Source organism: Thermobia domestica, chromosome 13, assembly GCF_964235325.1.
Source record: "Thermobia domestica chromosome 13, izTheDome1.hap1.1, whole genome shotgun sequence".
Lineage (NCBI taxonomy): Eukaryota > Metazoa > Arthropoda > Insecta > Zygentoma > Lepismatidae > Thermobia > Thermobia domestica.
The window spans coordinates 161,254,068-161,280,969 of record NC_137466.1 but is presented as its reverse complement, the minus strand read 5'-3'; the positions used below and the strand labels follow the sequence as shown (position 1 = coordinate 161,280,969).

Genomic DNA, 26,902 nt, shown 5'->3' with positions numbered 1-26,902 from the left:
CCCTGGTCCTGAGAGGAATCCCTTCTCTTTGAATCCCTACCGGTAACAGGTACAATCACGTCCAAAATGATTGCCGCATATCTATAACTGTCTTGTTATGGGAATATAATTTGACAATGATTTTGCAGGATAATTTTAATACTGTTACTATGTATATAATCGGGAAATGTATATTTGTGGTAAATTTCATAGGAAAAGAATTATAAATACGAAAATTAGAGTAAAAGAAAATGTTGCTAAGTGGACAAGGAATTGTTTTTAGTTATGTTGTTGTTATTTACTGCTCTTTTGACATGAAATTTACCACATACATGCCTTTGCCCATTATCAACATACTAACATTATAAGAAATACCTGGCAAAATCGTTATCAAATTATATTCCTACAACATATTTATAGACATGCGACAATAATTCTGGACATGACTGTACATATACCCGTAAAATATTTGCAATAGTATTATCCATGAGTTGTGATTCTTCAAAACACTTACTTGATGAGAGTTAGAATTTTCCCATTGACATATAGCTTCTGGAAAAGGGTTTGTATTACCTGTCTTGTAGTCCGTTATTGCTTGCCGCATTACATTAATTTTGTTATTGTTGTTTGTTGAAGTTTAGAGTTTCTTTCCCGCACCAAAGTTATATGGAACGTAAATCTACAGTTTAAGGTAGAATTCGAACCATGTAATGCGTTCAAATTTCAATGCTCTCTCACCAAGAATCCGTGGACCAAAAGCGCACATATCAGCCACTTAACCAGCGGGGAAGGCCACAGTCATTTTTATCAACGATGGTAAACAAATGGTCCCTATCAGATTACACACACCAATAATTATCAAGCCAATTTCTTCATTCTAGGTCTATATTTTCTATGATTGTCATTTATGAAGGAACTACAAATAACTTGACTTCTTGTACAATCTTGTCTGAAATTTCCCTTTTCTTGTACGTAATTAAAAATGAGGTACAAGAAAATAAATTTTAAAACACGACTAATGAGTTACAATCGAAATTTCCACGTAAAATTATCACTGAAATAGCAATTTCCATTAGACATGAATTTGTTTAGCATGGGGCAGTCTTACTTTTTTTTTTAAATAGAAATAGTAGTAAAACTTAATGGAACCATCTCGAGTTGGAAACACGTCAGATGTCTAGGTTGGCAACGGTCAGGAGGCCACCACAGCGCCGGGCTATTGGTGGTGGTGAATTAGGGTAAACTCCATACTACGTGAGCACCAGCAGCACTAGCACCAGCATCACGGCACTGTGCAGTGAACTAAGCAGAGAAACAGTGATAGTGTAAAATGGTCGACCTCTCTAATTTCCAACGAGGCCAAATTGTTGGCGCTGTGTTATGCAGTATAACCGTGGCAAAAGTGGTGGGTGCGCCGCGAGTGACAGTGTCCCAAGATGTCCTAAAAAATCATGGCAAAACTACATAACCGAAGAGGGACAGCGGTTGGAAGAAAATCTTCTGAAGGTCCTGCCGAGCTTAAAGCTGATTGTCATTCAAAACTATCACACGACTGTGGTGCTAGTGACGGATGAACTCAAGCAGCACTACCATAGCCTGTATCGACAATCTGACAGTCTGCCCTGAGTTACATTACATGGACATACAACGTCGGCTTGCATGAGTAGAATCGCTGATAAGAAACCATATTACTATAGTACACCGTCAATGTTGCATAACCCGCCGGTGACTGGAAACGTAGTCGGATAACCATTGTTTATCCTATTTCAAACCACAGCCCATGTTTATGTATAGCGGACGCCCAAACGGATATGATCCACAGTGACTCCGCCAAACTGTGAAATATGGCAGCGATTTGTGATACTATGAACCATAATATCCTGGTTTTCAGTGGGTCCTGTGCTGATGCCTACTAGTCACATCCCGTGATTATGTCGCCACTTTAGAGGACAATGTACATCCTATGACCCAAATAATGTTTTCGGGCAATGACACCATATTCTCGGGTGATACTGCACCCATTCACACAGCACAGTTGGAGCTGTTGCGGTGTGGTTTAAGGAACACCAGGATGAAGTTGTTCACCTTCCCTGGACTTGAACATAAGTGGCCCATATTGAAGACACGGATCCGGAGCAATTCCGCCTCTATCCTCTCTTACAGAATTGAGTGAGGATTGCACGCAGAATGGCGTAATACTCTACTTGCTATAATTCACGCCCTCTATGTCTCTATTTCATGTCGCATCAGAGCTATTCTGAGAACGAAAGTCGGTCCGACGCCATATGAATCTGGTAAGCTGCACTTTTTTCAGGTATTCCCACCAAATTCATAATTATCTGTTGACAAAATATAGATATTTAAGAAGATAATTTCATATAATGAATGCTTTAAAATAAGGAAAATTGAAAAACTCCATTATGTTATTAAAACAGAGAATTACTTTAAGGTCTTTAACGACTTTTAAGTTCGTTATTTATTTATTTTTGGTTTTATTTTTTCACTTTTTCGTTATCCTAGTAGTAGTAATTCAGATAGATACTTAATCAAAGTTACGACACTACGTACTATATAAAATGGGCCGGCACACAAAACACTTTTTTTTTTTTTCAAATCGATCTACTTGTTGCAGAATTATACGTAAACATACATACATAAATACAGCATTAACAGTCGGACGTCGAGGAATCTCACGGTCTATCAATGAAAGCTTATCATTAAATCTATCATTAGATCCTTAAAAAATTTACATAGATCACCGAGGAAGCCTACTCTTAAAAAAAAAAAAATAAATAAATAAATAAATAAATAAAAATTCGTGCACGTATGTCGAAACTATAAGTACACATAATATATGTACATTCATGTCCAAAATTATTGTCGTATGTCTATAAATATGTTGTTGTAGGAATATAATTTGATAACGAATTCGCCCGGTAGTTCTTACGTTAGTATGTGTATAATCGGCAAAGACATCTATGTGGCAAGTTTTATGTCAAAAGAGCAGTAAGTAAGAACAATAAAACGAAAATAAAACTTTCTTGTCCATTTAGCAATATTTTGTTTTAATCATTCTAATTTTCGTATTTATAATTATTTTCCTATGAAATTTACCAGAAATATACATTTCCCGATTATACACATATTATCAGTATTAAAAGTATCCTGCAAAATCATTATCAGATTTTATTCTTACAAGAAGACATTTATAGATGTGCGACAATCATTTTGGACATGAGTATACATACGAATCGAATTGAATTGAGAACTCCTTCGATTTTTTGAAAATCGGTTATAAAGAAACATTGTTAGTTGCGTAAGGTCAGAGCAAAATATTTCTCATTTTATTGCTTAATCGAAATTGAAAAACCGTATTAAAAGATGACTGTGTTTGAAAAAACAGTTTATTCGTTCTAAGTAAATAATAAACTATTCTCTAAGCACTTATTAATACCAGAAATATAGGATAACCAAGGGTACATCTTTGGCGGGAGAATATTCTACAAATTATGTGATAGAGCCGAAGATCAAACTACCAACAATTATTTGTTTAACAACTGCATATAATTGCCAGATGACTCATTGGATGGTAAGAAAGTATTCATAGTAGCTGATCGCTACCACTGCTGGCTCCCAAGGATGGGTGGCTGCGATTTCCGGAATAAAGTATCGAAAACAGATACCTGGACTTGTCGTAAGCAGGTCAAGTGTTAAAGCATCCAGCAAATGCAAGTCACTATGGGTAATAGGATTCCTCTTGAACTCTTAAAATAAATTGGAAACATGACAGCATGGGTCATTTCGAGCAATACTTATCGTTTTACCAGTCACAAAAACTAATTTTGTAAACCAAGTGAAATCACGAACGTCTCGATTATTGGAGGAATCGACTGAGATGTTTTTGACATTTAAGGACTCAAATGCTGTATAACAAAATATACTCACGATTATGTTATACTCGGCACGATCATTTTCACAATTTACTCACGTTGAGACATTTTCACGTAGGAATCCAAAAGACATTTACAAAATTCGAAATTGACTGTAGTCAAGTGCTATAAAGTATAATAAACTACACTAAACTTGATAGTACATTTTGCTTACCTCTACCAATAAATTTTTGTCATCTAACTTCTTCAATTCTCTTAACAAATCAGAACCCAGATGCAAAGCTTCAGAATACATTTCTGTGTCAAAATACAAGGCTATAAGACGAGCTTCCAACGACTGACGTAAGAAAGTCCTTTTCTCCTGTTTTGCCCATTCGATGCATTCCTACAAAAAGAAGATTAGGAAGCAACTCGTGAAACTGCCTGGCGAAAAGTAAACTTGCTACATACTTCCACAGCTTATCAAAGTATAACAATGTATTTAAAAAAATATTCAGCGAATTGGGATGCAAAAATAAAAATGTGCACCTGACTTGAGGTTCAAACCAGATTTCTAACTTAACTTGGCGGTGTGTTAACTACTACACTATAAATCCCTTGTAAATGCTCTAGGATGTATATTTAAACATAGAGAAATCACTTTACACCTGGTGCCATTTACAGAGTTTTAACAGGAATACAATAGCATCGAATGCAAGTGAGTTCTTTTCTATTCCCTATATAGTTATTTCCCAGACTAGAAACATACATTGTCAAACGTCTGAGCACACTACTTACTAATTTTTCAGTATTAAAAAAAAAAAAAAAGAAGAAAAAGTACTTGTACAAAACGCAATTGGTTGGACTTGTTCTGTAAAATAAACATCATTGCTCATATAAAGAAATTAAAACATTTGGTCTTGTTACTACTGAGACAAATTTATTGACTATGATTGCGTTGAATGAAATGCCGATCTTCAGCCTTGAAAAAGCTTTACCAATTCCATGCAATTGTTTGATTAATTTATCCAACTTCTAAGTTATACGACTCCAGTAGCTCTGCAGAGCCTTCCAATAATCGTTGGTATTTACTTACAAACTGCCTGTCAAGATCATCTTACGAAAGCTTGATAGGTATCAAATCCAGTAACTATGGCGACTATTGCATTTGTTGATGATGAAAGCGTCTTCTTTGCATTGCAGATAATTATTGGATAGTTTGAAAGAATGTTAGGGATGGCAATCCTGTCGTAATACAAAGTTGCTGCCCCAAATTCGCCTTCCTGATGGAATTTCATGCCTAAACTCAGCGTTGTGAAACACTTTTTGTCCCGTATTCCATTAATTGGAACTAAATTATCACCTTGGAAGTCTGTAAAGCATTCGCAAACAGTGATGCTACCTTCTCCGTGAATTGCTGTACGTATTACACAGTCGAGATGAAAGCGTTCTTCGGGACGACGACGTACAAACTTCTAGTACTGGAAGGCGAAAAGTTGGAGTTTATATTCGTCGGTCAAGATTGCCCTCTTCCACTGTTCATTGTGCCAATCCTCATTTCATTTTTATGGCCAAGGAGTATCTTTTTATAAAGTTTCGTGCTTGAAAGAGTGGTTTCTTTACCGCAATCTTACCCCCAAGTCCATAAATCTGAAAGCGCTGGGCACTGTCCTATGTCATATCGATTAGAAATGGCTCTTCCATAGTTCTGTTCTTCCGACAGGGTTAACGTCTATTCCGATTGCTTGTTTTTCCAGTGAACCTGTCCTTAAGAAAAGTTATTTTTGGAGCATCAGTGCGTTTCCGTGCACTATTTACACTACTTTTAAACTATTTTCAACAGTCCGACACACTGTTCCGCCCGATCGCTGACAATGACGTTCTTCCCTCAAAATAACCTCTTAAACACGTGCTTCGATTCTTAGTTAGCAATTTCTCTTCAGCATTTTACAGTATTTGCATGTTCTTCACAATATTCGACTGGTTTACGCGAATGAAAACAATAAGATTGCATGTTACGGACTTGCATCTAATTTTGCTCATATTACATGACTGAATAGCGCATGCACAACTGTTCGCTGGAGTAAAGGTGACAACTACTGACAAGGATCGACACATACACCACCAGGTGTCGTTGAAATGATGCATCATCAAACAAAGCGTGTTGTTAGCTGTCTGTTCATTTGTTATCTGTTTATTGCCAAGCAGCTTTCCCGAATAAATTTGTCTCAACAAGACCTTGAATTTTCGTATCCTTGAACACAGTTTTGTATGGACACAATATTTTATTTAGAAAATTCTAAAAAGCAGAAGTGTGCCCAGACTTTTGACAATGACTACTTTCATTTATATTCGATGATATGTATCACTTGCAATCAGGACTGATCTTCGGCCAATTGGTTGAAATGCTCTCAATTAGGGCTCAATGCTAGAATGTAATCTATTCTCGGCTTGTCAAGTACATATAACTACAGATTGCAATATATAACTCCAAATTCCATGTTTTACAGATGTGATTATTGTAATAAAACAACATAGTGCAAGCTATGTTTTTAGGGCTCTGGCAGGGTTTGCCCAAGTGGGCCCAGCCCGAAAAAACCCGTGGGTTGGACCCACCTGAAAAAACCCATCTTAAAACCCACCTGGGTTTTTGACTTTTTTGTTAGTGTATTATTGGTACAGCTAAAGTGATCACATTGAAAGTTATTTTTATCAGATTTTAAACTTTCTTTGGGCGAATTATATGCTTTCATGTTAAGATAGACAACAATATTCAACATAAGACCTTTATAAAGCTCTAAATCACTGAATGAATAAATAAATAAATAAATAAATAAATAAAACCCTCACCTTAGCTTGAAATAATTGTAGAACAAATTAATGTGTGGATTACGCTTATAGGCTATTTGAAGTAAAGTAAGCGATTGTATATTTTAGAAAATATTTTCCATGAATAGTATGTTTCCTGACTCGGCACGCCGAGGGACGTTATCCCTCATACGTTGACGGGTTTAAGGTCATAGGTACCGGTACTAACAGTAAATATGTAAATACATTAGTAAAACTATTAGTGTTATTTCTTACCTTTGGTGCTAACACAAGCATTCTTCAGTAAAATTTGGTTTTCCAACAACAACAGTTAAGTTCAGTCATTTGTTGCTAGCCTTCAAATAAGCATTCTGTAGAATCAACACTAGCAATAACGTAAAAATTCTTGTCAAAATTAAGAAGCTTAATGCTCGGAGCTCCGAAGACTACGTAAGGCTTACTATTTCAAGTGCTGCATACAAACTTCAGTATTAATGGAAGTTTCGATGTACCTTAAAGCAAGCTGCATTTTCAGGGAAAACCCGTCATGAAAGAAGTGTTCGGGAAATTTCCGCAATTGAACCCACAAAGCATCGAAAGTGAATACTTCAACAATAAAACTATTTATTTTACGCTGGAGGATATTTCATTTCATTTTAGACATTTTGAAACATTTACTTTATAAACTATGAATTATAGGCCTATCTTTGTTAATTGTTTTAAATTAATTTTCGGAAAAGAACGGTCTCGCAACAAGTGCTAGGGTAATTCCCGTAATTGAATGCACATAGCATCGAAAGTGAACTTCAACAAGAATTTTTATTTTACGTTGAAAAATATTTAAGACATTTTGATGAATTATGTCTTTGTTTTAAATTAATATAGCTATTTGGTATTCATATTTGGCGAACGTCACTGAGGCTCCTAGGATGACTCGATCTACATTTGTTCGTTTGCCTGCCTTTACCACACAGTGTTCAACTTTCGGTCTTTTAAATTTGCAGGATACAAACCAGAGACAGGGGGCGCGGTGGCTCAGTGGTAGAGCGTTCACCTCTGGTGCTTGGGGTCCCGGGTTCGATCCCAGCCCCCGCCAAGTGAACTTTGTGGTGGACAAACACCGTGCTCGTTGGTTTTCTCGGGGTTCTCCCGTTTCCTCACACTTTCTTCATTCCACTATTTCACTCATCTCTCATCATCACCGTCTCCTTTAGCCTAACCGGCATAACCGTGGGACGTAAAACTTAAAGATTTCATTTTTCAAACCAGAGACACACTAAATTTTCTGTTTAGATTTTGGCAGCATACCAACGTAAAATTACAAAATGGCGTGCTTTAAAAAAAAAATAGCTAATATCCACTGGCGAAAATCCAGGGGGAATGATGGAGACATATCTCTTACAATCTTGGAACTGTCTCCCTCAATAATCCGATTGGAAATATGTCTTTTAGGAAGAAATGTGATGATTTGTATCCAACTGTCAGAAAGGAAAGTAAAATGAAATTGATTACCTCCCAGAATAAGCCTCAAATCTGACCGCCTCCCAATGTTGAAGACAACTTTGCTCCCCTACCCATGTTGTCCCGGAGTCCCACACAGGGGACATAAAATATGACGATATTATTATTACTTTACAACTTTAAAATCAGACTGGCAACATTGAAAACTGTTTACAGGGAATTATCATATTTGGATCATCCCTTGTAAACAGTTTTCAATGTTGCCAGTCGGATTTTAAAGTTATAAAGCAATAATAATGTCGTCATATTTTATGTCCCCTGTGGACGACGCCGGGACCGACATGGGTAATCCTCCCCAGCATTGTTTTTCGCCTTCATAAATATTTTGTACATCGCATATATATATATATACCGTCTTACCCGTCCCCCAAATGTTGAAGACAAATTTGCGCCGCTGCTGATATCCACGCTACAAAGCGCAATTTTAGGTCTTTCAAGTTGAAATTTTCAAAGTAGAAGCACGAGAGACTAAATTAGCTGTATATATTTTGGCGGCATAAAATTTCAAAATGGCGCCCATTTTTCAAAATAGCGGGTATCCATACTACAAGGTGCAATTTTCGGACTTTTTAAGTTGATATTTTGAGGGTAGAAGCACAAGAACTTCTAAATTTGCTGTATAGATTTTTTTCGGTGATCCAATATAAAATTTCAAAATGGCGGCAATGTTTTCAAAACAGCAGTGAATAAAAGGTTGTTTCAAGTTGTGACAATGACACTCATAAAATGTAAACCATATTTTAACATTTTTACCCCAAAGATATTGAAATATTTCGAAAAAACCCAATTAAACCCGAAAAATTCCAATAAAACCCGAAAAAACCCACATGGGCCCAGGTGGGTTGGGTTTTTCAAAAATACCCGGGTTTTTTCAAACCCTGGGCTCTGGACACAACTAGTTTTTTTAAAGTTACTTTCTAAAGTGAATTGTTTCTTAAGGTACTATTAAAGCTACTAAACTTAATACTAAAACTGTACACAAATACAAATTTAATCTGCCGCGGCTGCTACTTTTGATATCGATAGTTTCAAATTAAGGTTCAATCAATTTCGCCCTTCATATCTCGCTTATATCTTCTTTCCGGCTCTGAAATTTTACAGACCTTAGTTTCTATATCTATACATATCACTAAAAATGTGAAATTAAAATGATATGCAGATACTAAAAGTGAGACTGAGCCACAGGTCAAAATCCGATCTCCTTATTCCCATCCTGTAAAACTGTAGTACACACGCGTTCAACTTCCGGCCCACTCTCACATTTTCATTGTTTAAATTTCACTGTATTAACACCTATATTAAATATTGGTTGTTGAGTTTAAAAAAAAACTCGTTTCTTAAAAAAAAAAAAAAAGCCAACCCACCTGGGCCCATATGGGTTTTTTCGGGTATTTTCAGGTTTTATTGTTTTATTCGGGTTTAATTGGTTTTATCGAAATATTTCAATGTCTTTGGGGTAAAAGTGTTAAAATGTGATTTATATTTCAAGATTATCATTGTCACAACTTACAACAATTTTTTATTCACTGCTGTTTTGAAAAATGGCTGCCATTTTGAAATTTTACGTTGGATCGCCGCCAAAATATATACAGGTAATTTAGAGTATCTCGTGCTTCTACTCTAAAAATTTCAACCTAAAAGACCGAAAATTGTGCTTTGTAGCGTGTATACCCGCTATTTTTTTTTTAAAAAAATTGTCACCATTTTGAAATTTTACGTTGGTACGCCGCCAAAATCTATACAGGAAATTTAGTGTGTCTTGTGCTTGTATTCTGAAGATTTACACTTAAAAGACCGGAAGTGGTACCCTGTAGCATGTGTGGTACAAGTAGAACGAACAAATGCAGATTGAATCATCCCAGAAGCCTCAGTGATGTTTGCCAAATATGAACACCAAATATATTAATTTAACAGCGTAAAATAAATGGTTTTATTGTTGAAGTTCAGTTTCGATACTTTGTGCGTTCAATTACGGAAATTTCTCGAGCACTTGTTGCAAGAGAGATCTTTCCAGAAAATTAATCTAAAACAATTAACAAAGATATAATTCATATTTTATAAAATAAATGTTTTAGAATGTCTTAAATGAAATTAAATATTTTCCAGCGTAAAATAAATAGTTTTATTGTTGAAGTATTCAGTTCCGATGCTTTGTGCATTCAATTGGGGGAATTTCCCCGAGCACTTCTTTCGGGACTTTTTTCCCCCCCTCGAAAATGCAGCTTCCTTTACTGTACATCGAAACTTCCACTAGTACGGAAGTTCGACTTCAGCACTCGAAATAGTAAGCGTTAGGTAGTTTTCTGAACTCTGAGCATCGAGCTTCTTAAATTTGACGAACTTTTATGCTTTTGTTGGGGTTGATTCTACAGAATACTTATTTGAAGAGTATCTACAAATAACTGAACTAAACTGTTGTTGTTGGAAAACTAAATTTTACTGAAGAATACTTGTGTTACCATCAAAGGTAAGAAATAATACTAATAGTTTTACTAATGCACTACATGTCTACTGGTAGTACCGGCACCTACGCTTTAAATCCGTCAAACGAATGAGTGATAACGTCCCTCGGCGTCGGCGAGCACACTATTCACGGAAAGTATTTTCTAAAATATAAAATTGCATTTTTTCTTCAAATAGGCTATAAGTATAATTCATATATTAATTTGTTACTTAATTATCTCAAGCTAAGGTAAGGTTTTTTATTCATTCAGTGCATTCAGAACTTTATAAAGGTCTTATGTTGAATATTGTTGTATACCTTAACGTGAAAGCATTCAATTCGCTCAAGAAAAATCCAAAAACTGATAAAAATCACTTTCAATGTGATCATCTTGGTTTACCAGTAATATATACCCCCGATGGGTTTTTTCGGTCTGGGCCCACTTCAGCAAACCTTGGTTGTTGATAAAAATTTTCACTAAAATAATATTCAAAAATGTTTTGAACACAAAAATAGAGTTGAAATTCTAATTGAAATTAGTTTTACGTAAAACTCACTCACAGATACTCACTACGCTGTCACTAAGCAGTACGCTCTTATGTTCCACGATTATGGTAGGAGGCTAACGGAGGCGATGATGATGAGAATGAACGAAGTGGGAGGAAATGGGATAACCCGGAGAAAACACATGCACATGGTATTTGTTCACCACAACCACATAACATCCAACAGTCAATGTTCAGGTGTTACACAGAACAAGATAATACTTTAGACGGACAGATAGCTCAGAAATTAATACATAATGGGAAAAAAAAAAGAAATGAATTTTTACAATTTTCATCCCCCGATTATGCCCTGTTGGCTAACGGAGAGTGCTGAAAGATTATGCAAGAACTGATGAATGAAAATGTGGGAGAAAAGAGAGAACCCGGGAACGAGCGATGCTGTTCACCACAAACTCACATGTTCTAGGATCAAACCAGAGACTATCTGCACTAGATGTGAACGCTCTACCATTGAGCCCCATAGTTGGGATGTGTAAAAGAAAACAAAGGAATAATATGATAAATCACTTCCCTTTGGCAATCCCATGGTACAATTTGTACCATACGGGTGTTTCATGGTACATTGCGTTATAACTCTCCTATTGGAGCTTTTTCGTCTTTTTTAAGTCCAGAGGCATTGTAGAAGACCTTACGTATGGTTTCACACCTTCCTGCGTCGAGACATAGCAGGTGATGACGTCATAATTCTAAAATATATATTTTATTTTATTATTTTTTTGCGGGCTTATTTTTGCACGTAGAAGATTGAAATTTTGCACAAACATTCAGTCCACCGAGTAGTATTTACCAGATTTTTTTTTTCAGATTTCTGCGTTAAAGCAGGGGGGGGGGGATCCAGAGGGGTAAAAAGTTGAAAAAGGGATATTTATACCAAAAAATCCCTTTCTTCGGGATTTTCCCGCCTTAGATACATGATGGTGACATGTGAATTGTACCGCCTTAAAGGCAGTTCTATTCTGAAGAGAATGATGAGCGAAACATGACCCTAGGGTAATTAGGGAAGTGTTAGGGAATGTTTATCAAAATATACTTCTGTATAGGGGAATTTTGGACATTTTCGGGACTATTTTTTTGCGGGCTTATTTTTGCACCTAGAAGATTGAAATTGTGCACAAACATTCAGTTCACCGAGGAGTATTTAACAGATTTTTTTTCGTATTTCTGTGTTAAAACAGGGGGGTACAGAGGGGCTAAAAGTTGAAAAGGGAAATTTTTACCAAAAAATCCCTTTCACGGGATTTTCCCGCCTTAGATACATGATGGAGACAAGTGAATGGTACCGCCTGAAAGGCAGTTCTATTCTGAAGAGAATGATGTGCGAACCATGATCCTAGGGTAATTAGGGATGTCTCAGGGAATGTTTAAAAATATCCCTCTGTATACGGGAATATGGGACATTGTCGGTATATATTTTTTTTGGCGGGCTTACTTTTCCACCTGGAAAATTGGAATTGTGCATAAACATTCAGCCCACCTAGTAGTATTTATCAGATTTTTTTTTAGATCTGTGCGTTAAAACAGGGGGAGTCCAGAGGGGCTAAAATTTGAAAAAAAGGATATTTAGACCCAAAAAATCCCTTTTTCTGGATTTTCCCCACTTAGATACATGATGGAGACACGTGAATGGTACCGCCTGAAAGGCAGTTCTATTCTGAAGAGAGTGATTGGAGGATTATAGTCTTAGGGTAAATAGAGATGTCTCAGGAAATTTTTTACCTGAGATCATGGTGTTTTACGGTAATTTGGGGCAATGTGGGGATTCTTGATAAAATTTCTCCCGCCCTTAGTATTCAAGATAGATACTTGAAATTTGGCACACACATTCAGTATACCAAGTACTATTTATCAGGTTTTTTTTTTTTTTTTTTTTTTTTGAGATCTCTACGTTCACACAGGAACGTTCCAGAGGGGCCCAAAGTGTGAAAAAAAATTCCCTCGAAATTTTCCCTTTGACATCACTTTTCCCTCTCCTGGTATATGGCATGAGCATGCAAGTGGTACCATTTGAAAGCCAGCTCCATTCTGAAGAGAATGAGGTATGAACCATGATCCTAGGATGAATAGTGATGATGCAGTAGCTGCTTGACTGAAAGTCTAAAAAATACCCCAAAAACCCAGGATCCGGAAAGGGTTAGTAAGATTGGTGACAAAAAAAAGTCTGGCGGTACAGTGAAGTTCACGTGGCATACTCCGGTTAACTGTCTGAAGACAAGTGCAAGACCAGAGGTGTATTTTTTAAAACCAAATATAACTATGTAAATTTTACCTTAACCCCTTGCTTTCTATAAAGGGTCATATATTGTTTATTTCGAATGTGTGCAATAGCCTATTCTTGACTTTGGACTGATATTCAAGTCTCGAGCTATCCTTGCTCACAGCAAGTTAAACACAAATACAGAAACACAATATTACAAAATGTCATACTGGTGAATTTGAAACGTACAAGTTTCACCACCTTTAATTCACATACAATTCATCTTACAATTCCAATGCCATCTCACTAATTATTTCTAAATATCCAGTTGTTCTCTTTGTGGTAGTACACAATTATGATACTTCCACATAATGTTAGGATCTATATGTACATAAAAATCATACAATAATTAAGTAATAGTTAACCTCACCTTACACAACTGCACTTCACTACCAATTCCGGCCTCCAGATCCAAAAACATATCAACTAACGCACGGACTAATTTTGCTGCCTTCGCTTTACTTATTGAGTTAAGGAACGGTCTTGTCTCCTTAATGAGATCGGCCAAACCTACAAAGTAAAATATAAAGAAATTAACAGACGCTTCAAATCATCATAGGCACTACAATTTGCCAAAACAAAGCAATTATCGATAAGTAAAGGTTTTCATTTCATGTATAATACGCCGATATGTAAAATAATACAAAAATAAAGTAATACTTCGACGTATTTGGATTTTATTGAAAGACCTATTATTTCGATGACTTTGAAAATCACTGACATCTTTGTTGAAGCCACGCAGCAACTACGATTAAAGAATATTTAAGAAACTACAGACTATGATTTCACGGAGCAGGCCTATCTAAACATCTACTGCCTCTAAGCACCCCATCAAAAACGTATAATTGCTACGTAAGTCTATTTCGCAAACTGAAAGATCTACATACGAGTCTTATTTTATTAGAATCAAAGAGCTCAGGGTTGGCAAAAACCAGGGTTTTTATTGAGAAAAAAAAAAAAATACCCGTTCTTTTGGTTTAAACTCTTTTTTTTTTTTTTTTTTTTTTTTTTTTTTTTTTTTTCGTTCAAATAATTTGCTCTATGTATTTATATCACATATGGACAGAAATAAGTTTGTTTCGCCTTGGTGTTATTATGCAACAACCGGGTTATGCTGAAAGGGGTCACATAAGCTTAAAGCGGAATCTAAACCATTTGTCGGCTTACACCCGAGAGAAACTGTCCTCCATTTGATCTCGAAACAAGGATTAATTGGCCACAAATGCGATACGTCCGCCGACTCACTCACGAAAAACTCCTGATAAAAATATGTTTTACTGATCTTTACATACTTGCTAATATAATTGTCACGTCATTTCAGAAGGACAAAAAGATAAACAGTTGCACAAGTAAAACCATTGTACAGAATTACATATGGACAATTTCAAAATACTGCGGAGTACAGAAGAACTAATTTAGTCCAACTTAGTAAACTACAACTTTTATTAGTTCAAGTTAAAGAAATATAAGGACTAAATTTGCGTATCAGTAAGAGAAATTAATAAAGATACGAATTATTTGAGTCCACTTTGGCTCTGACTCATTTATACATAAACAGATATCAAAGATACTTCTGATTTCAATACATTTTTCTTGTGGGGTTTCTATGACCCCCCCCCCCTAAAAAAAACTACGGCATTTTGATGTATTTTATCAATAGTAAACATTATTAAAACGAAACAATATTTAGAATTTTCCTTTGACTACAATTGCATAACTATAATAACAAACTATAACAAATCACAAAAGGAACATTCACAGACTTAAAAAAGTTGCTTTTGTAGTATAATATCTTTGAGTAATGAATGAGGAATTTAGATCTGAATATAATACGAATAATATGCGGGAGTGACACGTAATAATCCACAAATATGTGTTCATCAAGATTTTACGAACATTTACACTTTTACGAACATTTTTCGTTTCTTGGTTTAAATTTAAAAAAACAGCTGGTTTAAACCAGCCAACCCTGAAAGAGTTTGAACTCAATCTCAATCATAGTTTATAACTCAGTCATAAACGATTTGAATTATATTATCCAAGCTCTGTGACACGACGAAAAATGACAAATATTTAATTTGCAATCTAGTAATGTTAGAAACAGTTTAGCACAATTAAAATGCACTTCGATACAGTAAGTTACATGCTTTATGAATTACAACTTTGTTAATTTTATCATTATTATTATTATTATTAATTTGTGCATTTTAACTTCATGAAGAGGTTTGCACATCGGTGCCAAGCGAATGGTCATATTCTTGATTTGAAGATATTAGTTATTTTCAAATTTAAATTGTTCATGGTTAGAGCACACTGAATCAATTACTTAAGGATATGAATTAACGCTGCTTATAGTAATTTGTGAGCATACTCTTTCATTTACTGCCTCTAATATTTAATATACTATTGTCCGTACTGTTTCGGTGTTCCCTAACATTTTCCTCAGCAGATCGGACAAATCATTGGCAATGCATCTCTGTTGAGGAAGTCAGGGAACACCAAATAGTACATGAAAGAGAACCAACATGCACCAAGTACCAGTTAATACCGCATTAAATATTTGATGCAATAAACAAACAAACAAACAAAAACATTTTGTTGGTAGATGATAACTGTGATCTGGTCTTTTAAGGTTCGCGCGGATATTTAGAAACTCAAGGACGCTAAGACACCCGTTCTATATCGAGGTTATATAAGATACAAATCTACAGCTTAACGTGGGGTCTCACCGGGAATCGAACCTCCACAATATTAGTGTATAATGACACGATATCTTCGAAATTTAGCATAGTGTTAGGTGGTAGGAGCTCGTTGATGGAGTGAATATTCGATAGAGTGGTCTGTCCCTCAGAGATAATGTGATCTGGATATTCCCTCTTGCCGTGCACAACTTACATTTGAAAATACCTAATACCTTCAAGTGAAGAATATAAGCATTCACATGGCCATAGTCGACTGTTCTTGACAGGACATTCATTATTTCTATGTCCTGAGGACGAGAAGATAATACTAAAGTTATGTCTTTTAAGTGAAGTAGCTCACATACGTTATCGCACATAATAATGTTGAGCGAAATTTTCCACGAAATATCCGCTGAAGAGCCTCATCATTCACAAATTGACAAATCATAAATGAATTATTATATTGTTAAAATGTTTCAAGCATAACACGAAATTTTAAGTCTGAATTCAGTAGTCACATAAAAGTGTTTGGTCACCAAAAAAAGGAAAAAAAAAAAAAATACCAGAATACACCTAATGTCTATTGTCAAACTAAAATATTTCATCGGCAATGGTGACTGAAAATTTTGCGTCCTGTGTTAAGGAATGATTATAACGCTTCCAACATTAGAATAAATTAATTTACCTGTTGAAGCGTTGTATTATTACGATTATTATTATTATTATTATACTTTCTTAATCTTTAACATAAAAGCAGAACGTCTCAGTTTGTTTGTAACACCACCCGCAGTCGCTCCGATAGTGTCCCTACCTATAATACCTGCCTGGCAGTCGCCAATAGATGGAGCTAGCATGCAGACTTCAATTAAGCACGGTTTTAACCTATAGCGTACAGCGAGCCAAAGGCTTGGAGAGAACCACAGATTGAATTAACACTGAAGCACTATCTCATTTCAATAATATTTCTAGTAGCTATTAGTTACAATAATATACACTTTTCACGCTCACCTCCGTGGCCCCTGAAAACATGGAATTAAAAACAAATACTTACTTCTGCTAGTAAAGAATGACTCTCACGTGTTCTAGTTTTTACATATTTGATTCTGAGATTCTTTAGGTGTGTATCTTCTGTCAAGCAAATATACATAAATTGAAAGATAAATGACGTAACTGAGTGCATGAAATACACTTTCAGTTTTCAATTATTTAGATTAATTCGGAGGGCACATGACAACGAGTGTGCAAAATGCAAATGGGTGTTCCTTACGTTCTTTAACTATAATCTTAATATGTTACTACCATTAAAGTATCTTTTAATTCTGTAAAATTCTCCGTACTATTTTTCTGGTAAAGTAATTTGTCTTCCATACTCTCTACAAGATTCAACTTGCCATTAGCATTAAACACAAATACTATATATTAAAACACAATTTTAGGTAATTACTTAAAGAATGCAACAACCATTATCTATATTAAATTCACTCACCTCCATGTTCCTAATGGTCCGGCAAACTGAATTTCAGTTTCTGGTTATTTTAGAAAACCTAACGGTGTCCAATATTCAGACACGGCTTCTGCCTTATCTTGTATTCGTAATATTTTAAAACAAATCCATTCTGAATACTTTTGCTCCGCGAGATGCTATGCGCATCGATAAAAATGTTAAATACTACCAATGCAAGAAAAGAATATGCTTTGTCTGTTGATTAACGAAAACAGTTATAAAGTTTCCTGAAATATTAAGAAACTGAAATTCAAATTATCAGTGAATGGTAATTAAGCTTAATTTTAAATTTTTGGTAAATTCATTCTATTATGCCAAACCAATGTAAAATCATACACAAAACTACGTTTATACTATTATTAATAATAATAGTAATACCTTTAGCATTCTTCTCCTTTTTATATTTCTCTCCAAGTGCCAATATATCCTGTTCTCTCTGGTGGATGTCATTTTCATCGCCTTCGCCTTGCTCATCCACTGAAATAAGAAAAGAATTCATTGAAAACGTGTGTATAATCCTTAATTACGATAAAATAATATGTACGTCTGTCATCAGCTTTCGCAAAGAAGAGTCACCTAAAGCCACCAAATCATGTACACAGCTAGATCTTCACCAGATCTGATAATGCACGAAGTTAGTTTTTTTTTTCTTTTTTCTTTTCTCTTATTTTCGGTTGGGGGAACTGGCGGGATCAAAATTTATAGACGTTTCTAATTTTTAAGAACGTTTTGCATGTATGTAGCCAACTTACATGTATGTAGCCTACTTCTTGGTAGGTATAATCTTCTTCACGAAGAGTAACAGCTTTTGCCCGTTTTACTAGTGACCAATCCATACGTTTTGGCTTGTTTGAAGGCATTGTTACACGGTCATAAAAGTTAAAAACACTATCACGTCATTATTAAAGAAAACAAATGTGCACTGAAACTTGTAATCGGCTATACAATACTTTCGGAAACAATGTTGCTGATTGGTCTAAAAATATTATACGATCTACTTAGTGACGAATAGGAACGAATCGCGCCATCCTATGATACATTATCACATTGTACTTGAATTTTTAAATGTGGCCTTTAGAGTACATAATAGTTTTCTTGGCCATGAATTCAATATATTCAAATAAAATAAATATATTTGTAAGTACTTATTTTAAAAGCACATTTGAAGTAAAGTAGAAATACAAAACAATAAGCTGAAAATTTTCGATAATTTTGCGGCAATCTGTGAGTCTGTACATTACCAAGACTCCATCTAAAATAACGTGGTATCGAAATGGAGAGTCATTCAAGAAAACAGCGTACAGTAAGTTAGATTCGCATAGTAGCAGGTTAGTGTAGTAGACCGGTCAACTACTAAAATAAAACGAACGTCTATTCGTAGCATGTTCCTTCTGGTTGCGAACTACTGCATTGCAATGATACCGTGATTTCTTAGATATCTAAAATATTTTGTCGCTCATATTAGGTGGCTTCATACATACTAGCCTTCATTCCTGATTATTTCATTTCAGCAGTACCTTTGTTTATCCTTGATCTCACTAAAGTATACCTGTGCAATTTTTCAACGTCACAAGACAAAATTAATCCACTTCAATTGTATAAAAATAATTCAGAAACTCCAATCAATTGATAAAATTATATTGTACTTTTTAAAAAAAGTTTAAAATCAATGAAGTTACGCGTGTTTATGTGAAGCAAAATTTCGACTAATTTCCGTAGTTAGTGGCGGCCTGTCGGAACGTTATAGAAGTTTTTCCTGGAATTGGTGAGCGAAGTTTATAACATTGGAAATGAAATCTTTCAGTTTTACGTCCCATGGTTATGCCGTGAAGGCTATAGGAGACGACGATGAGAAATTAATGGAATGGTGGAAAGAAGAAGTCGGAGGAAACGGAAGAACTATAAGAAAATCCACGCATGCGGTGTTTTCCACCACAAAATTCTAGATAGTTAAACCAAGTTGAAGTAGTATCCCAACTTTATTGCCATTTCGTATACTTTGTTTCACCTCAACTGCCTACATTAATTTGTAGTTTCTACTTTACATTATGTATACGCTTACTGTTTGTTTCAATAGTTTGCCTTTCGTGGAATTTTTTTACATTAAAAGAAATTTAATCGCTCGAGCGGGACTGCATTATGCCATAGCACAAGCGAGCGCGTTGAGCACGGTATGTGATATGGTGAAATGCTGGCCATACAAATTGATCATAACAGAAAAATATGTTTTTGTATGTCTCAATTCTCTACATATTTCTTCAGGATATTAGCACAGAAAATTTAGGCTGATATTTAGTATCTACTCCAATGTAAGGAATACCGGTAGGAGTAGTAGTAGTAGGAACGGGTTCGAAGCCCGGCAGGGGTTGGCTGGGTTCTGTTCTTGACATAAAATTGGCAAATTAAAGAGTTAGGGGAGATACTAAATGTCATCAAAATTTACATCTAGACGTTGCACTGAAAAATAACAGAATAAGTTGAGAATTCACTTTTTTCCGCACTTTATGCACAAGCGCGCCAGCTCGAAGTCTAAGCATAAGCAGTCGGAAATTATGGTGTTTTCTCGTGTTACTATTTTCAATAGTGCTTCTTTATTTCGTTATTTATTAGTCTTAACAATACTCTGAATTCCCGTCAATGCATTGCTGTTGATCATGGCTAGGGTTAACAGACGTCCCGGTTTTCAATGAAATATATAACTGTTTCCCCCCCCCCCCCAAAAAAAAGCATTCGGGACGCCTGTTTGTCCTGGTTTTTGTTCTTCAGATTGAAAAAAATCAACCTGCAAGAACTAGTATGTTTCAACTAAAATCGGAAAGTTTTTGGAAGATTTGTGTAGCCAATTAAGTTTACTAAACAAACAAGGACAGACGCAGATCTAGAAGTTAAAAACTGAGGAAGCCAGACTATGATAGGTATATCGTAAGTTTACTATAAACTTTCAAAAATATATAAATAATAACTTCAAATTATTTTTGGCACTCAAAAAACTTGGGGGACTATATCCCGGCCTAGATCCGCCACTGAACAAGGAGTTTGAAAATCACATTCATTCTTCTGTTTTACGTTTTGTTTAGCTTCAGAGAGAGAGAGAGAGAGAGAGAGAGAGAGAGAGAGAGAGAGAGAGAGAGAGAGAGAGAGAGAGAGAGAGAGAAAAAAAAGGATTTTAAAAAGTTTTCAAGAGGGGGCATATGCTATGGCAGCAGCTATGTAACGCTGAGCATGGCTGTATATGTCCTGGAAACTTTTTGAGAAGTCTTCTTTCGGGATGGTGCTCAGGTTCCTTGTTATGTTTCGTTGGATGTCTGGAAGAAAGTCAAATTTCTTTCCTTTCAGAGCGTGTTTGAGGCGTGGGAACAGGAAGAAGTCTGGAGGATTCAGATCTGGCGAGTATGGTGGATGGTCAATCTGCCCCACACCCTTTTGGGCCAGGAATTGTTTGGCGATATTGGCTGTGTGAGGGCGAGCATTGCCGTGAACTAGAAAACATGAACTTTGTTCTTAGTACTGGGGTCGTACATGTTTCATGAAACATCTCAAAATTCCAACGTACGTAGCAAAATTCAATGTTGTTTCCTCAGGAAGAAATTCCTTCTGGATTATGCCATTATTGTCCCAAAAAAAGATTAGCATCGTTTCCATGCGTGATTTTTCTGCTTTGAACGCCATTTCATGCTTGTTCGGAAGTATAAAAGCTTTTTCAGGCCAGCAACCCTGAGTGAATTTTCCTGGGTTTTCCTCATTCACACCAGGCAAATGCCGGGATGGTACCTAACATATACGTCCCAGGCCGACTCCAATTATTTGTTCCCACCCTTTCCTCCGATAATGTGATCAGCTAGAGACGTCATCTTTCATATGTGACGGGATAACATGGTCAGATGCCAAAAGCCCAGAAACATTTAATTCCTAACCTAACTCAATTATATTTCGATTTCTAGAAAGAAGAAAATACACGATTTTCTAGAAAAAAATGAAATGAAATCTTTAAATTTTACGTCCCACGATTATGCCGGTTAGGTTAAAGGAGACGGTGATGATGAGAGATGGGTGAAATGAAGAAAGTGGAAGGAGACGGGCGAGCCCCAAGAAAACCCACGAGCACGATGTTTATCCCACCACAAAGTCCACACGGCGCAAGCTGGGATCAAACTAGGGTCCCAAGCACCGGTGGTGAACGCTCTACCACAGAGTCACCGTGCTCCCTACGATTTTCTAGAGTAACAAAGTGGTGAATAATTGTATGTAATACAGAATAGGCATAAAATCGCCTCTTACAATCAGAATTCAAATCCCTGAGCCAGCCGTCCCGACTAAAGATTTTTTCAGTTTCCCTCAGAGCACACCAGGCAAATACTGGGATAGTACCTCAAGTTCAGAAGCCAGAGATAAAAATGATTCTATTGAATGGAAGTTGTTTTTAAATAGGAAATTATATACCGAGTTTTGTCTTCCTAACTTGACGGGTTCGTGACATACTTTTTTTTTTTTTTTTTTTTTACATGATTTTTAAACCTTCTCTACCCTCTTCAGGATGCGCCCTTGAATCAAAGTAATGTTCTAAAAACTCGGCTCTGGGTAGGTACTATCTACTATTCAAAACTAATTTTAAATTGCTTAACCGTTTCTCCGTGATATCAGAAACGATAGGCACAATCACTTTCAAATTATTGAAAGTGCTCTCCTTTCCACACTTAAAATGGAAATTCTCAATAACACCAAGACAAGGGTCCACTTATTTTTAATAGGGAGTTATAGAAAAAAAGTTTCATATTTCTAACTAGAAAAGATTGTGAAAGTTCTTCAGATAGATTTTGACCGTCCGCTCTCTCGTAGAACATGATTAAAAACCCTGTTAAAGGTGCGTGGTAACTACATCCGAAAATTCATCCCCAACAGTTGAATCGTTTCCCCGTGATGTGTGCACAAACAAGATTCTTTTCACTTTTATGCAATAGACTAGCAGCGTTCACCCCGCTTCGCTGCGGTCACCCCGGAACGCAATAAACTTTGTTACTTAGATAATTTTTACTTTTTCGCTTTCAAGTGATATGATAAAAACCATAGAAGATTGCAGTAAATCTTAACATTATATCGCCTGTCATTTATGTTAACCCGCCCCGCTTCGCTGCGGTCATCCCGGTGCTGGCATATTGTAAAAGTGTCTGTAAAAATAAGCAAATCAATTAAAAAATTTTAAACAGAAGATTCAAGCTATTTTCCGCTGTATATCGCCTGTCATTTATGTTAACCCGCCGAGTGACACGGTCATGCGGGTTGCATATAAATACGTTTATTTTTACCTATGATGAACTAACAAAGGATTTGTGGACACCTGAATGGTCAATTATCTCAAGACACTGGTAATTAAAAATTAAAGTGATATGATAAAAACCATCTAGGGTCCAAATCCTAATAACCCCCCAAAAATGAAAGAAATTGGTTCAGCCGTATTAGCGTGATGAGCGGACAAAGAATTGTACGTTCTCTTTTATATATATAGATTACAGTTGAACACTGTTACAGCGTATTTGATTGAGTGCAAACAAAATTCGATATGCCTGATTCCCAAAACTTTTTTGTCTTCAGTGGTACTCTGTTCTAGTAATAAACACACATTTTAAGCCAATTCTGAAACTAGGTACATACTAGTAAGTACGATTAAAGACAGTAATTATTATCACATTAAGGTTATTATTTCAATTCATGTTTTGAAGTATATTTTTTGAGGTGGGCTTTTTTGGGTTTTATTGTTTTTTTTTTTCTTACGTGGGTTTTACCACAAAAAAAAAAAAAATGAAGAATTTTGCGCTGGGGAAAATTCCAATAACCCTGATTCTTCTGATCATCAGTCAACTAATGTGGCACGAGTTGACAACACGTTTTCCTTTTCCCAAAGTCATTGGAAAGGATAAGTCTCGCAGATTCACGGTTAATATTCAATTTCTCAGCAATCATTCGCATAGTTAATCAGCGATCGTTCGTAATTAATGTCCTTACCTTTTCAATGTTTTCGTCTGTGTGAACTTGGGGGTTATCAGAAACACTATCCCACCCTTCTCGAAAACGGCCCAACCACTCGTACGCACATTTCAAGAACCTGTACCAGCATATTATGAGTTTCTTTTGGTGTCTTGCCAAGCTTAAAACAAAACTTCAAATTGATCCTTTGTTCGTTTATTTTTCTGTTGTCGGTTTGGATAACACTAACACTCACTTGGTATAACGCGTCTCACACAGATCACAGTTGACTCACAACTGAACAACGGTGGGTCCATAATGACACCTGTCGCTACTCGTTTGCAGTGTTTCGTTGTGCCAGTGTTGCCAGGACGAGCACACCGACTTCATTCGTCGAACTTTATTGTCAGAGGTTATATATACAATATAAGCCTAAAAGAATGGATGGTTTTAGAACTATTGCTTTAAACTTTCGAGTCGGCAGCTCTTTTAAGCACATCTTATAAATGTCCAATGTCATAATCCAAATCATATGAGCTCCAGTCGGGAATCGAACCCGGGCATCCCATGTCAAAGGCGGTACGCTAACCGCTCAGCCACGAGCTCGTGAGCCAGAAAGGAAACGCGTCAGACGAGCAGGCACGTCAGCAATGGTGGGTATGTAGATATGAGAGGATGATAGAAATACATGTTCCTCATGTTAGTAGATGCTTTATCTGTTGGACTTTTACCGTTACGGATCACAACACACTGCACTGACACAGAAATTTAGTTCATCATGGTTCCTTAATGGACTATTAAGTGATTAAAAGCGCATAGCTTCAATTACGGTTTTTAGATTATTAGGGTTATCAGAGGTGAGATTCCCATACATGTAGACTGTTTACATATTCCTCTTTTGAAATATTATTTCGGATAAACTGTAAAATTTTGTTAAATTAATCGAGTGTAATTTCTCGTTTGCAAATGAAATTAAATGAAATCTTTGAGTTTTACGTCCCACGTTTATGCCGGTTAGGCTAAAGGAGACGGATTCTCGTGTTTGAGTAAGGTTACCAACTGGAGCGGGGACTGTAATGTATACCTCAATTTTTTTTTTTTCTATAAAATTTAGGAGTTAAGTGCTGTATCGCCGGACCAATTTTAGAAAATTTACCGGGTCAATTGGAGAATTTATTTAAGTTTGTGAGAAAGAATGAGTACAAGGCTGTAAAGGGAATAGTAAAAGTTAAGAAAGTGGTTGAATTTGTTGATTGTTTTTGATGTTATCGGCACTGTGTGTGGAGGCGGATGGACTATTTCGCGCAGAGATACACTTGTTTTACTATACGGATCCATAAATTGTAAAATGTACAGAAAAAATTTGGCAAGTCTTTAATTTGCTCATTTCATGTCGAGAACAGAATCAAATCAACCCCTGCCGGGCTTCTAACCCGCTTCTACTACTACTACTACTACTCTTACTCCTGCTCCTACTACTACTAATACTTATACTATGTAATGCTGAAAGTAATATTGCACGCCTAATGTAGCGTAAGCTAACGTAACTTAATGTAATCCAACAAAATATAACCGAATGCAATACATTTTGGTGCTTTTTTCAGTCTTCAAAGTGCTCCGGCGAACGGCACAATTGCCAAATTTAGAAACCCAGGTCCCATAGAGTAAACCTGGCACCAAAAGGATTACGTTACAACCTTTCCCGTTGAAGAATTACTCCACAGCCTAGAACTGGTTCGTCATTTTCTATCAGAAATATAAAAAATTTGCCACTGTGTCAATATTTGCATAACCGAATTCAGGTTTAGATTAATTTAGGAACCATGCCAAATAAAAAAGCTTACTCCAGAACTCTGCTGATTACCTATCAACAGGGGCTTGTCAGTCTATAATACATGTAATCACTTAGGAACTCATAAGTTGTCTACCTAAAATATGCGCTCCCGAAGCACCACCTGAATAACATATGCCTTACTTCCAGTCTAAAGCAGAAAAACAAATATTTATTTCAAATATCTTCTCGAGACGGTAATTTCAAATGAAAACCTATAATTTACTCCTGCACTTACAGTTCAATATAGTTCAGTTTTCAATTATTGCTGCATATTGTACTCTAATTTCCTTTTTTTTAAAAAAAAAAAAAAATATATTACATTTGTTTCACGTGTTTCTATGATTTTTGTGATCTCTTCACATAACAGGAAATTTTGGTAAGTTAGTAATGCTATTAAATAATAATAAACTAGTTATTTTGGTATTATTTTTACATATTTGTCATTTTTTACGTGAAGTCATTATACTGGACCAGACCACTGAAAGCTTCCGCTTTCTCACGGGTCACTGACAACCAGTAACAGAAAATCATTGGCTAATCACTATTTCGTAATAAAACGTGTAAAAAATGAACTGATATTTTCAGTGACCACTCTGTACTGGAACTAATAGGACCTATGTCCTGGAATATTTGTTTTCAGTATCTGAAATATGTATTTTTAATATCAAAGATTAACTTCCGACTTCAAAATTACCTTCACCTAACCTCGGTCTCTTCGCAGGGATCTCGCAGATGGCATCCATAACATAAAAACCTTGATTATCCGTACATAAATTTTATTATAATTAGCACATGTGTAACAACTAATTAATAATTTAGCCACCAAAAACGCAATTTTCACAATGAACGTTACCCGGCACTATAAATGCCATTCTGACACACCAAACACTAAACAACTGAATATCGAGGTGACACTGCAGATTGCCGAACGCTACTCGCACGTTGAAATTAAATACATTGTTAATGCAACATGTTCATTGCTTACTTTTGATAACATAATACCTTATTTAATAATTCTAAAATTATGAATTACGTACAGAGTTTTGATAGATGATCAATTTCCTCTAACTTCTTCGGAGTTGATGACTGCGCTCTCTCCACCAGCATTGCAGCCGCCATCTTTACAATTTCCGCACTACCAACACGGGTGAACTAACGGTACACAGATTAGGAAATCTTTATAAATAAAAAATCACCGGAAAGTTCGTAAACTGCTAATTACTTTTTTAAATTTTGTATAAAAGTTCATGATATGCTCGCTACAACTTTCAATTTTTTTAGTAACCTGTCGTTGCCAAATAAATGTTTGTGCCTTGGATATTGGTAGTTCCGATGGGACATGGGTTTATCCAAGTTCAGTACCGCCTTCAGACACTATGGGACTACCTAAATTAAGAGATTTTGACACTTCAAGGCGTCATTCCGCCAGATCGCAACACAATACAAATAAGGCGAAAATCAATTATAACTGCTATGCATATT

At 35.9% G+C, this 26,902-nt stretch overlaps 1 protein-coding gene across 2 annotated transcripts in view; it reads right to left on the bottom strand.

The window, feature by feature from the left end:
* Nucleotides 1-26,663, bottom strand: part of Rpn6 (regulatory particle non-ATPase 6) — a 45,186-nt gene extending 18,523 nt beyond the window's left edge. Inside the window, exons 1-4 of one of the 2 annotated variants that reach the window (XM_081736760.1) lie at nucleotides 26,458-26,663; nucleotides 18,004-18,102; nucleotides 13,811-13,950; nucleotides 4,084-4,254 (exon numbers count right to left, since the gene is read on the bottom strand). In XM_081736760.1, the coding sequence (XP_081592886.1) occupies nucleotides 4,084-4,254; nucleotides 13,811-13,950; nucleotides 18,004-18,102; nucleotides 26,458-26,539 (492 nt within the window). In that variant the 5' untranslated portion in view covers nucleotides 26,540-26,663. Of the gene's footprint in view, nucleotides 1-4,083; nucleotides 4,255-13,810; nucleotides 13,951-18,003; nucleotides 18,103-26,114; nucleotides 26,305-26,457 lie in introns of those variants that run through there. The other variant, XM_081736761.1, reaches the window with a different exon arrangement.
* Between the last annotated feature and the right edge of the window lie 239 nt (nucleotides 26,664-26,902).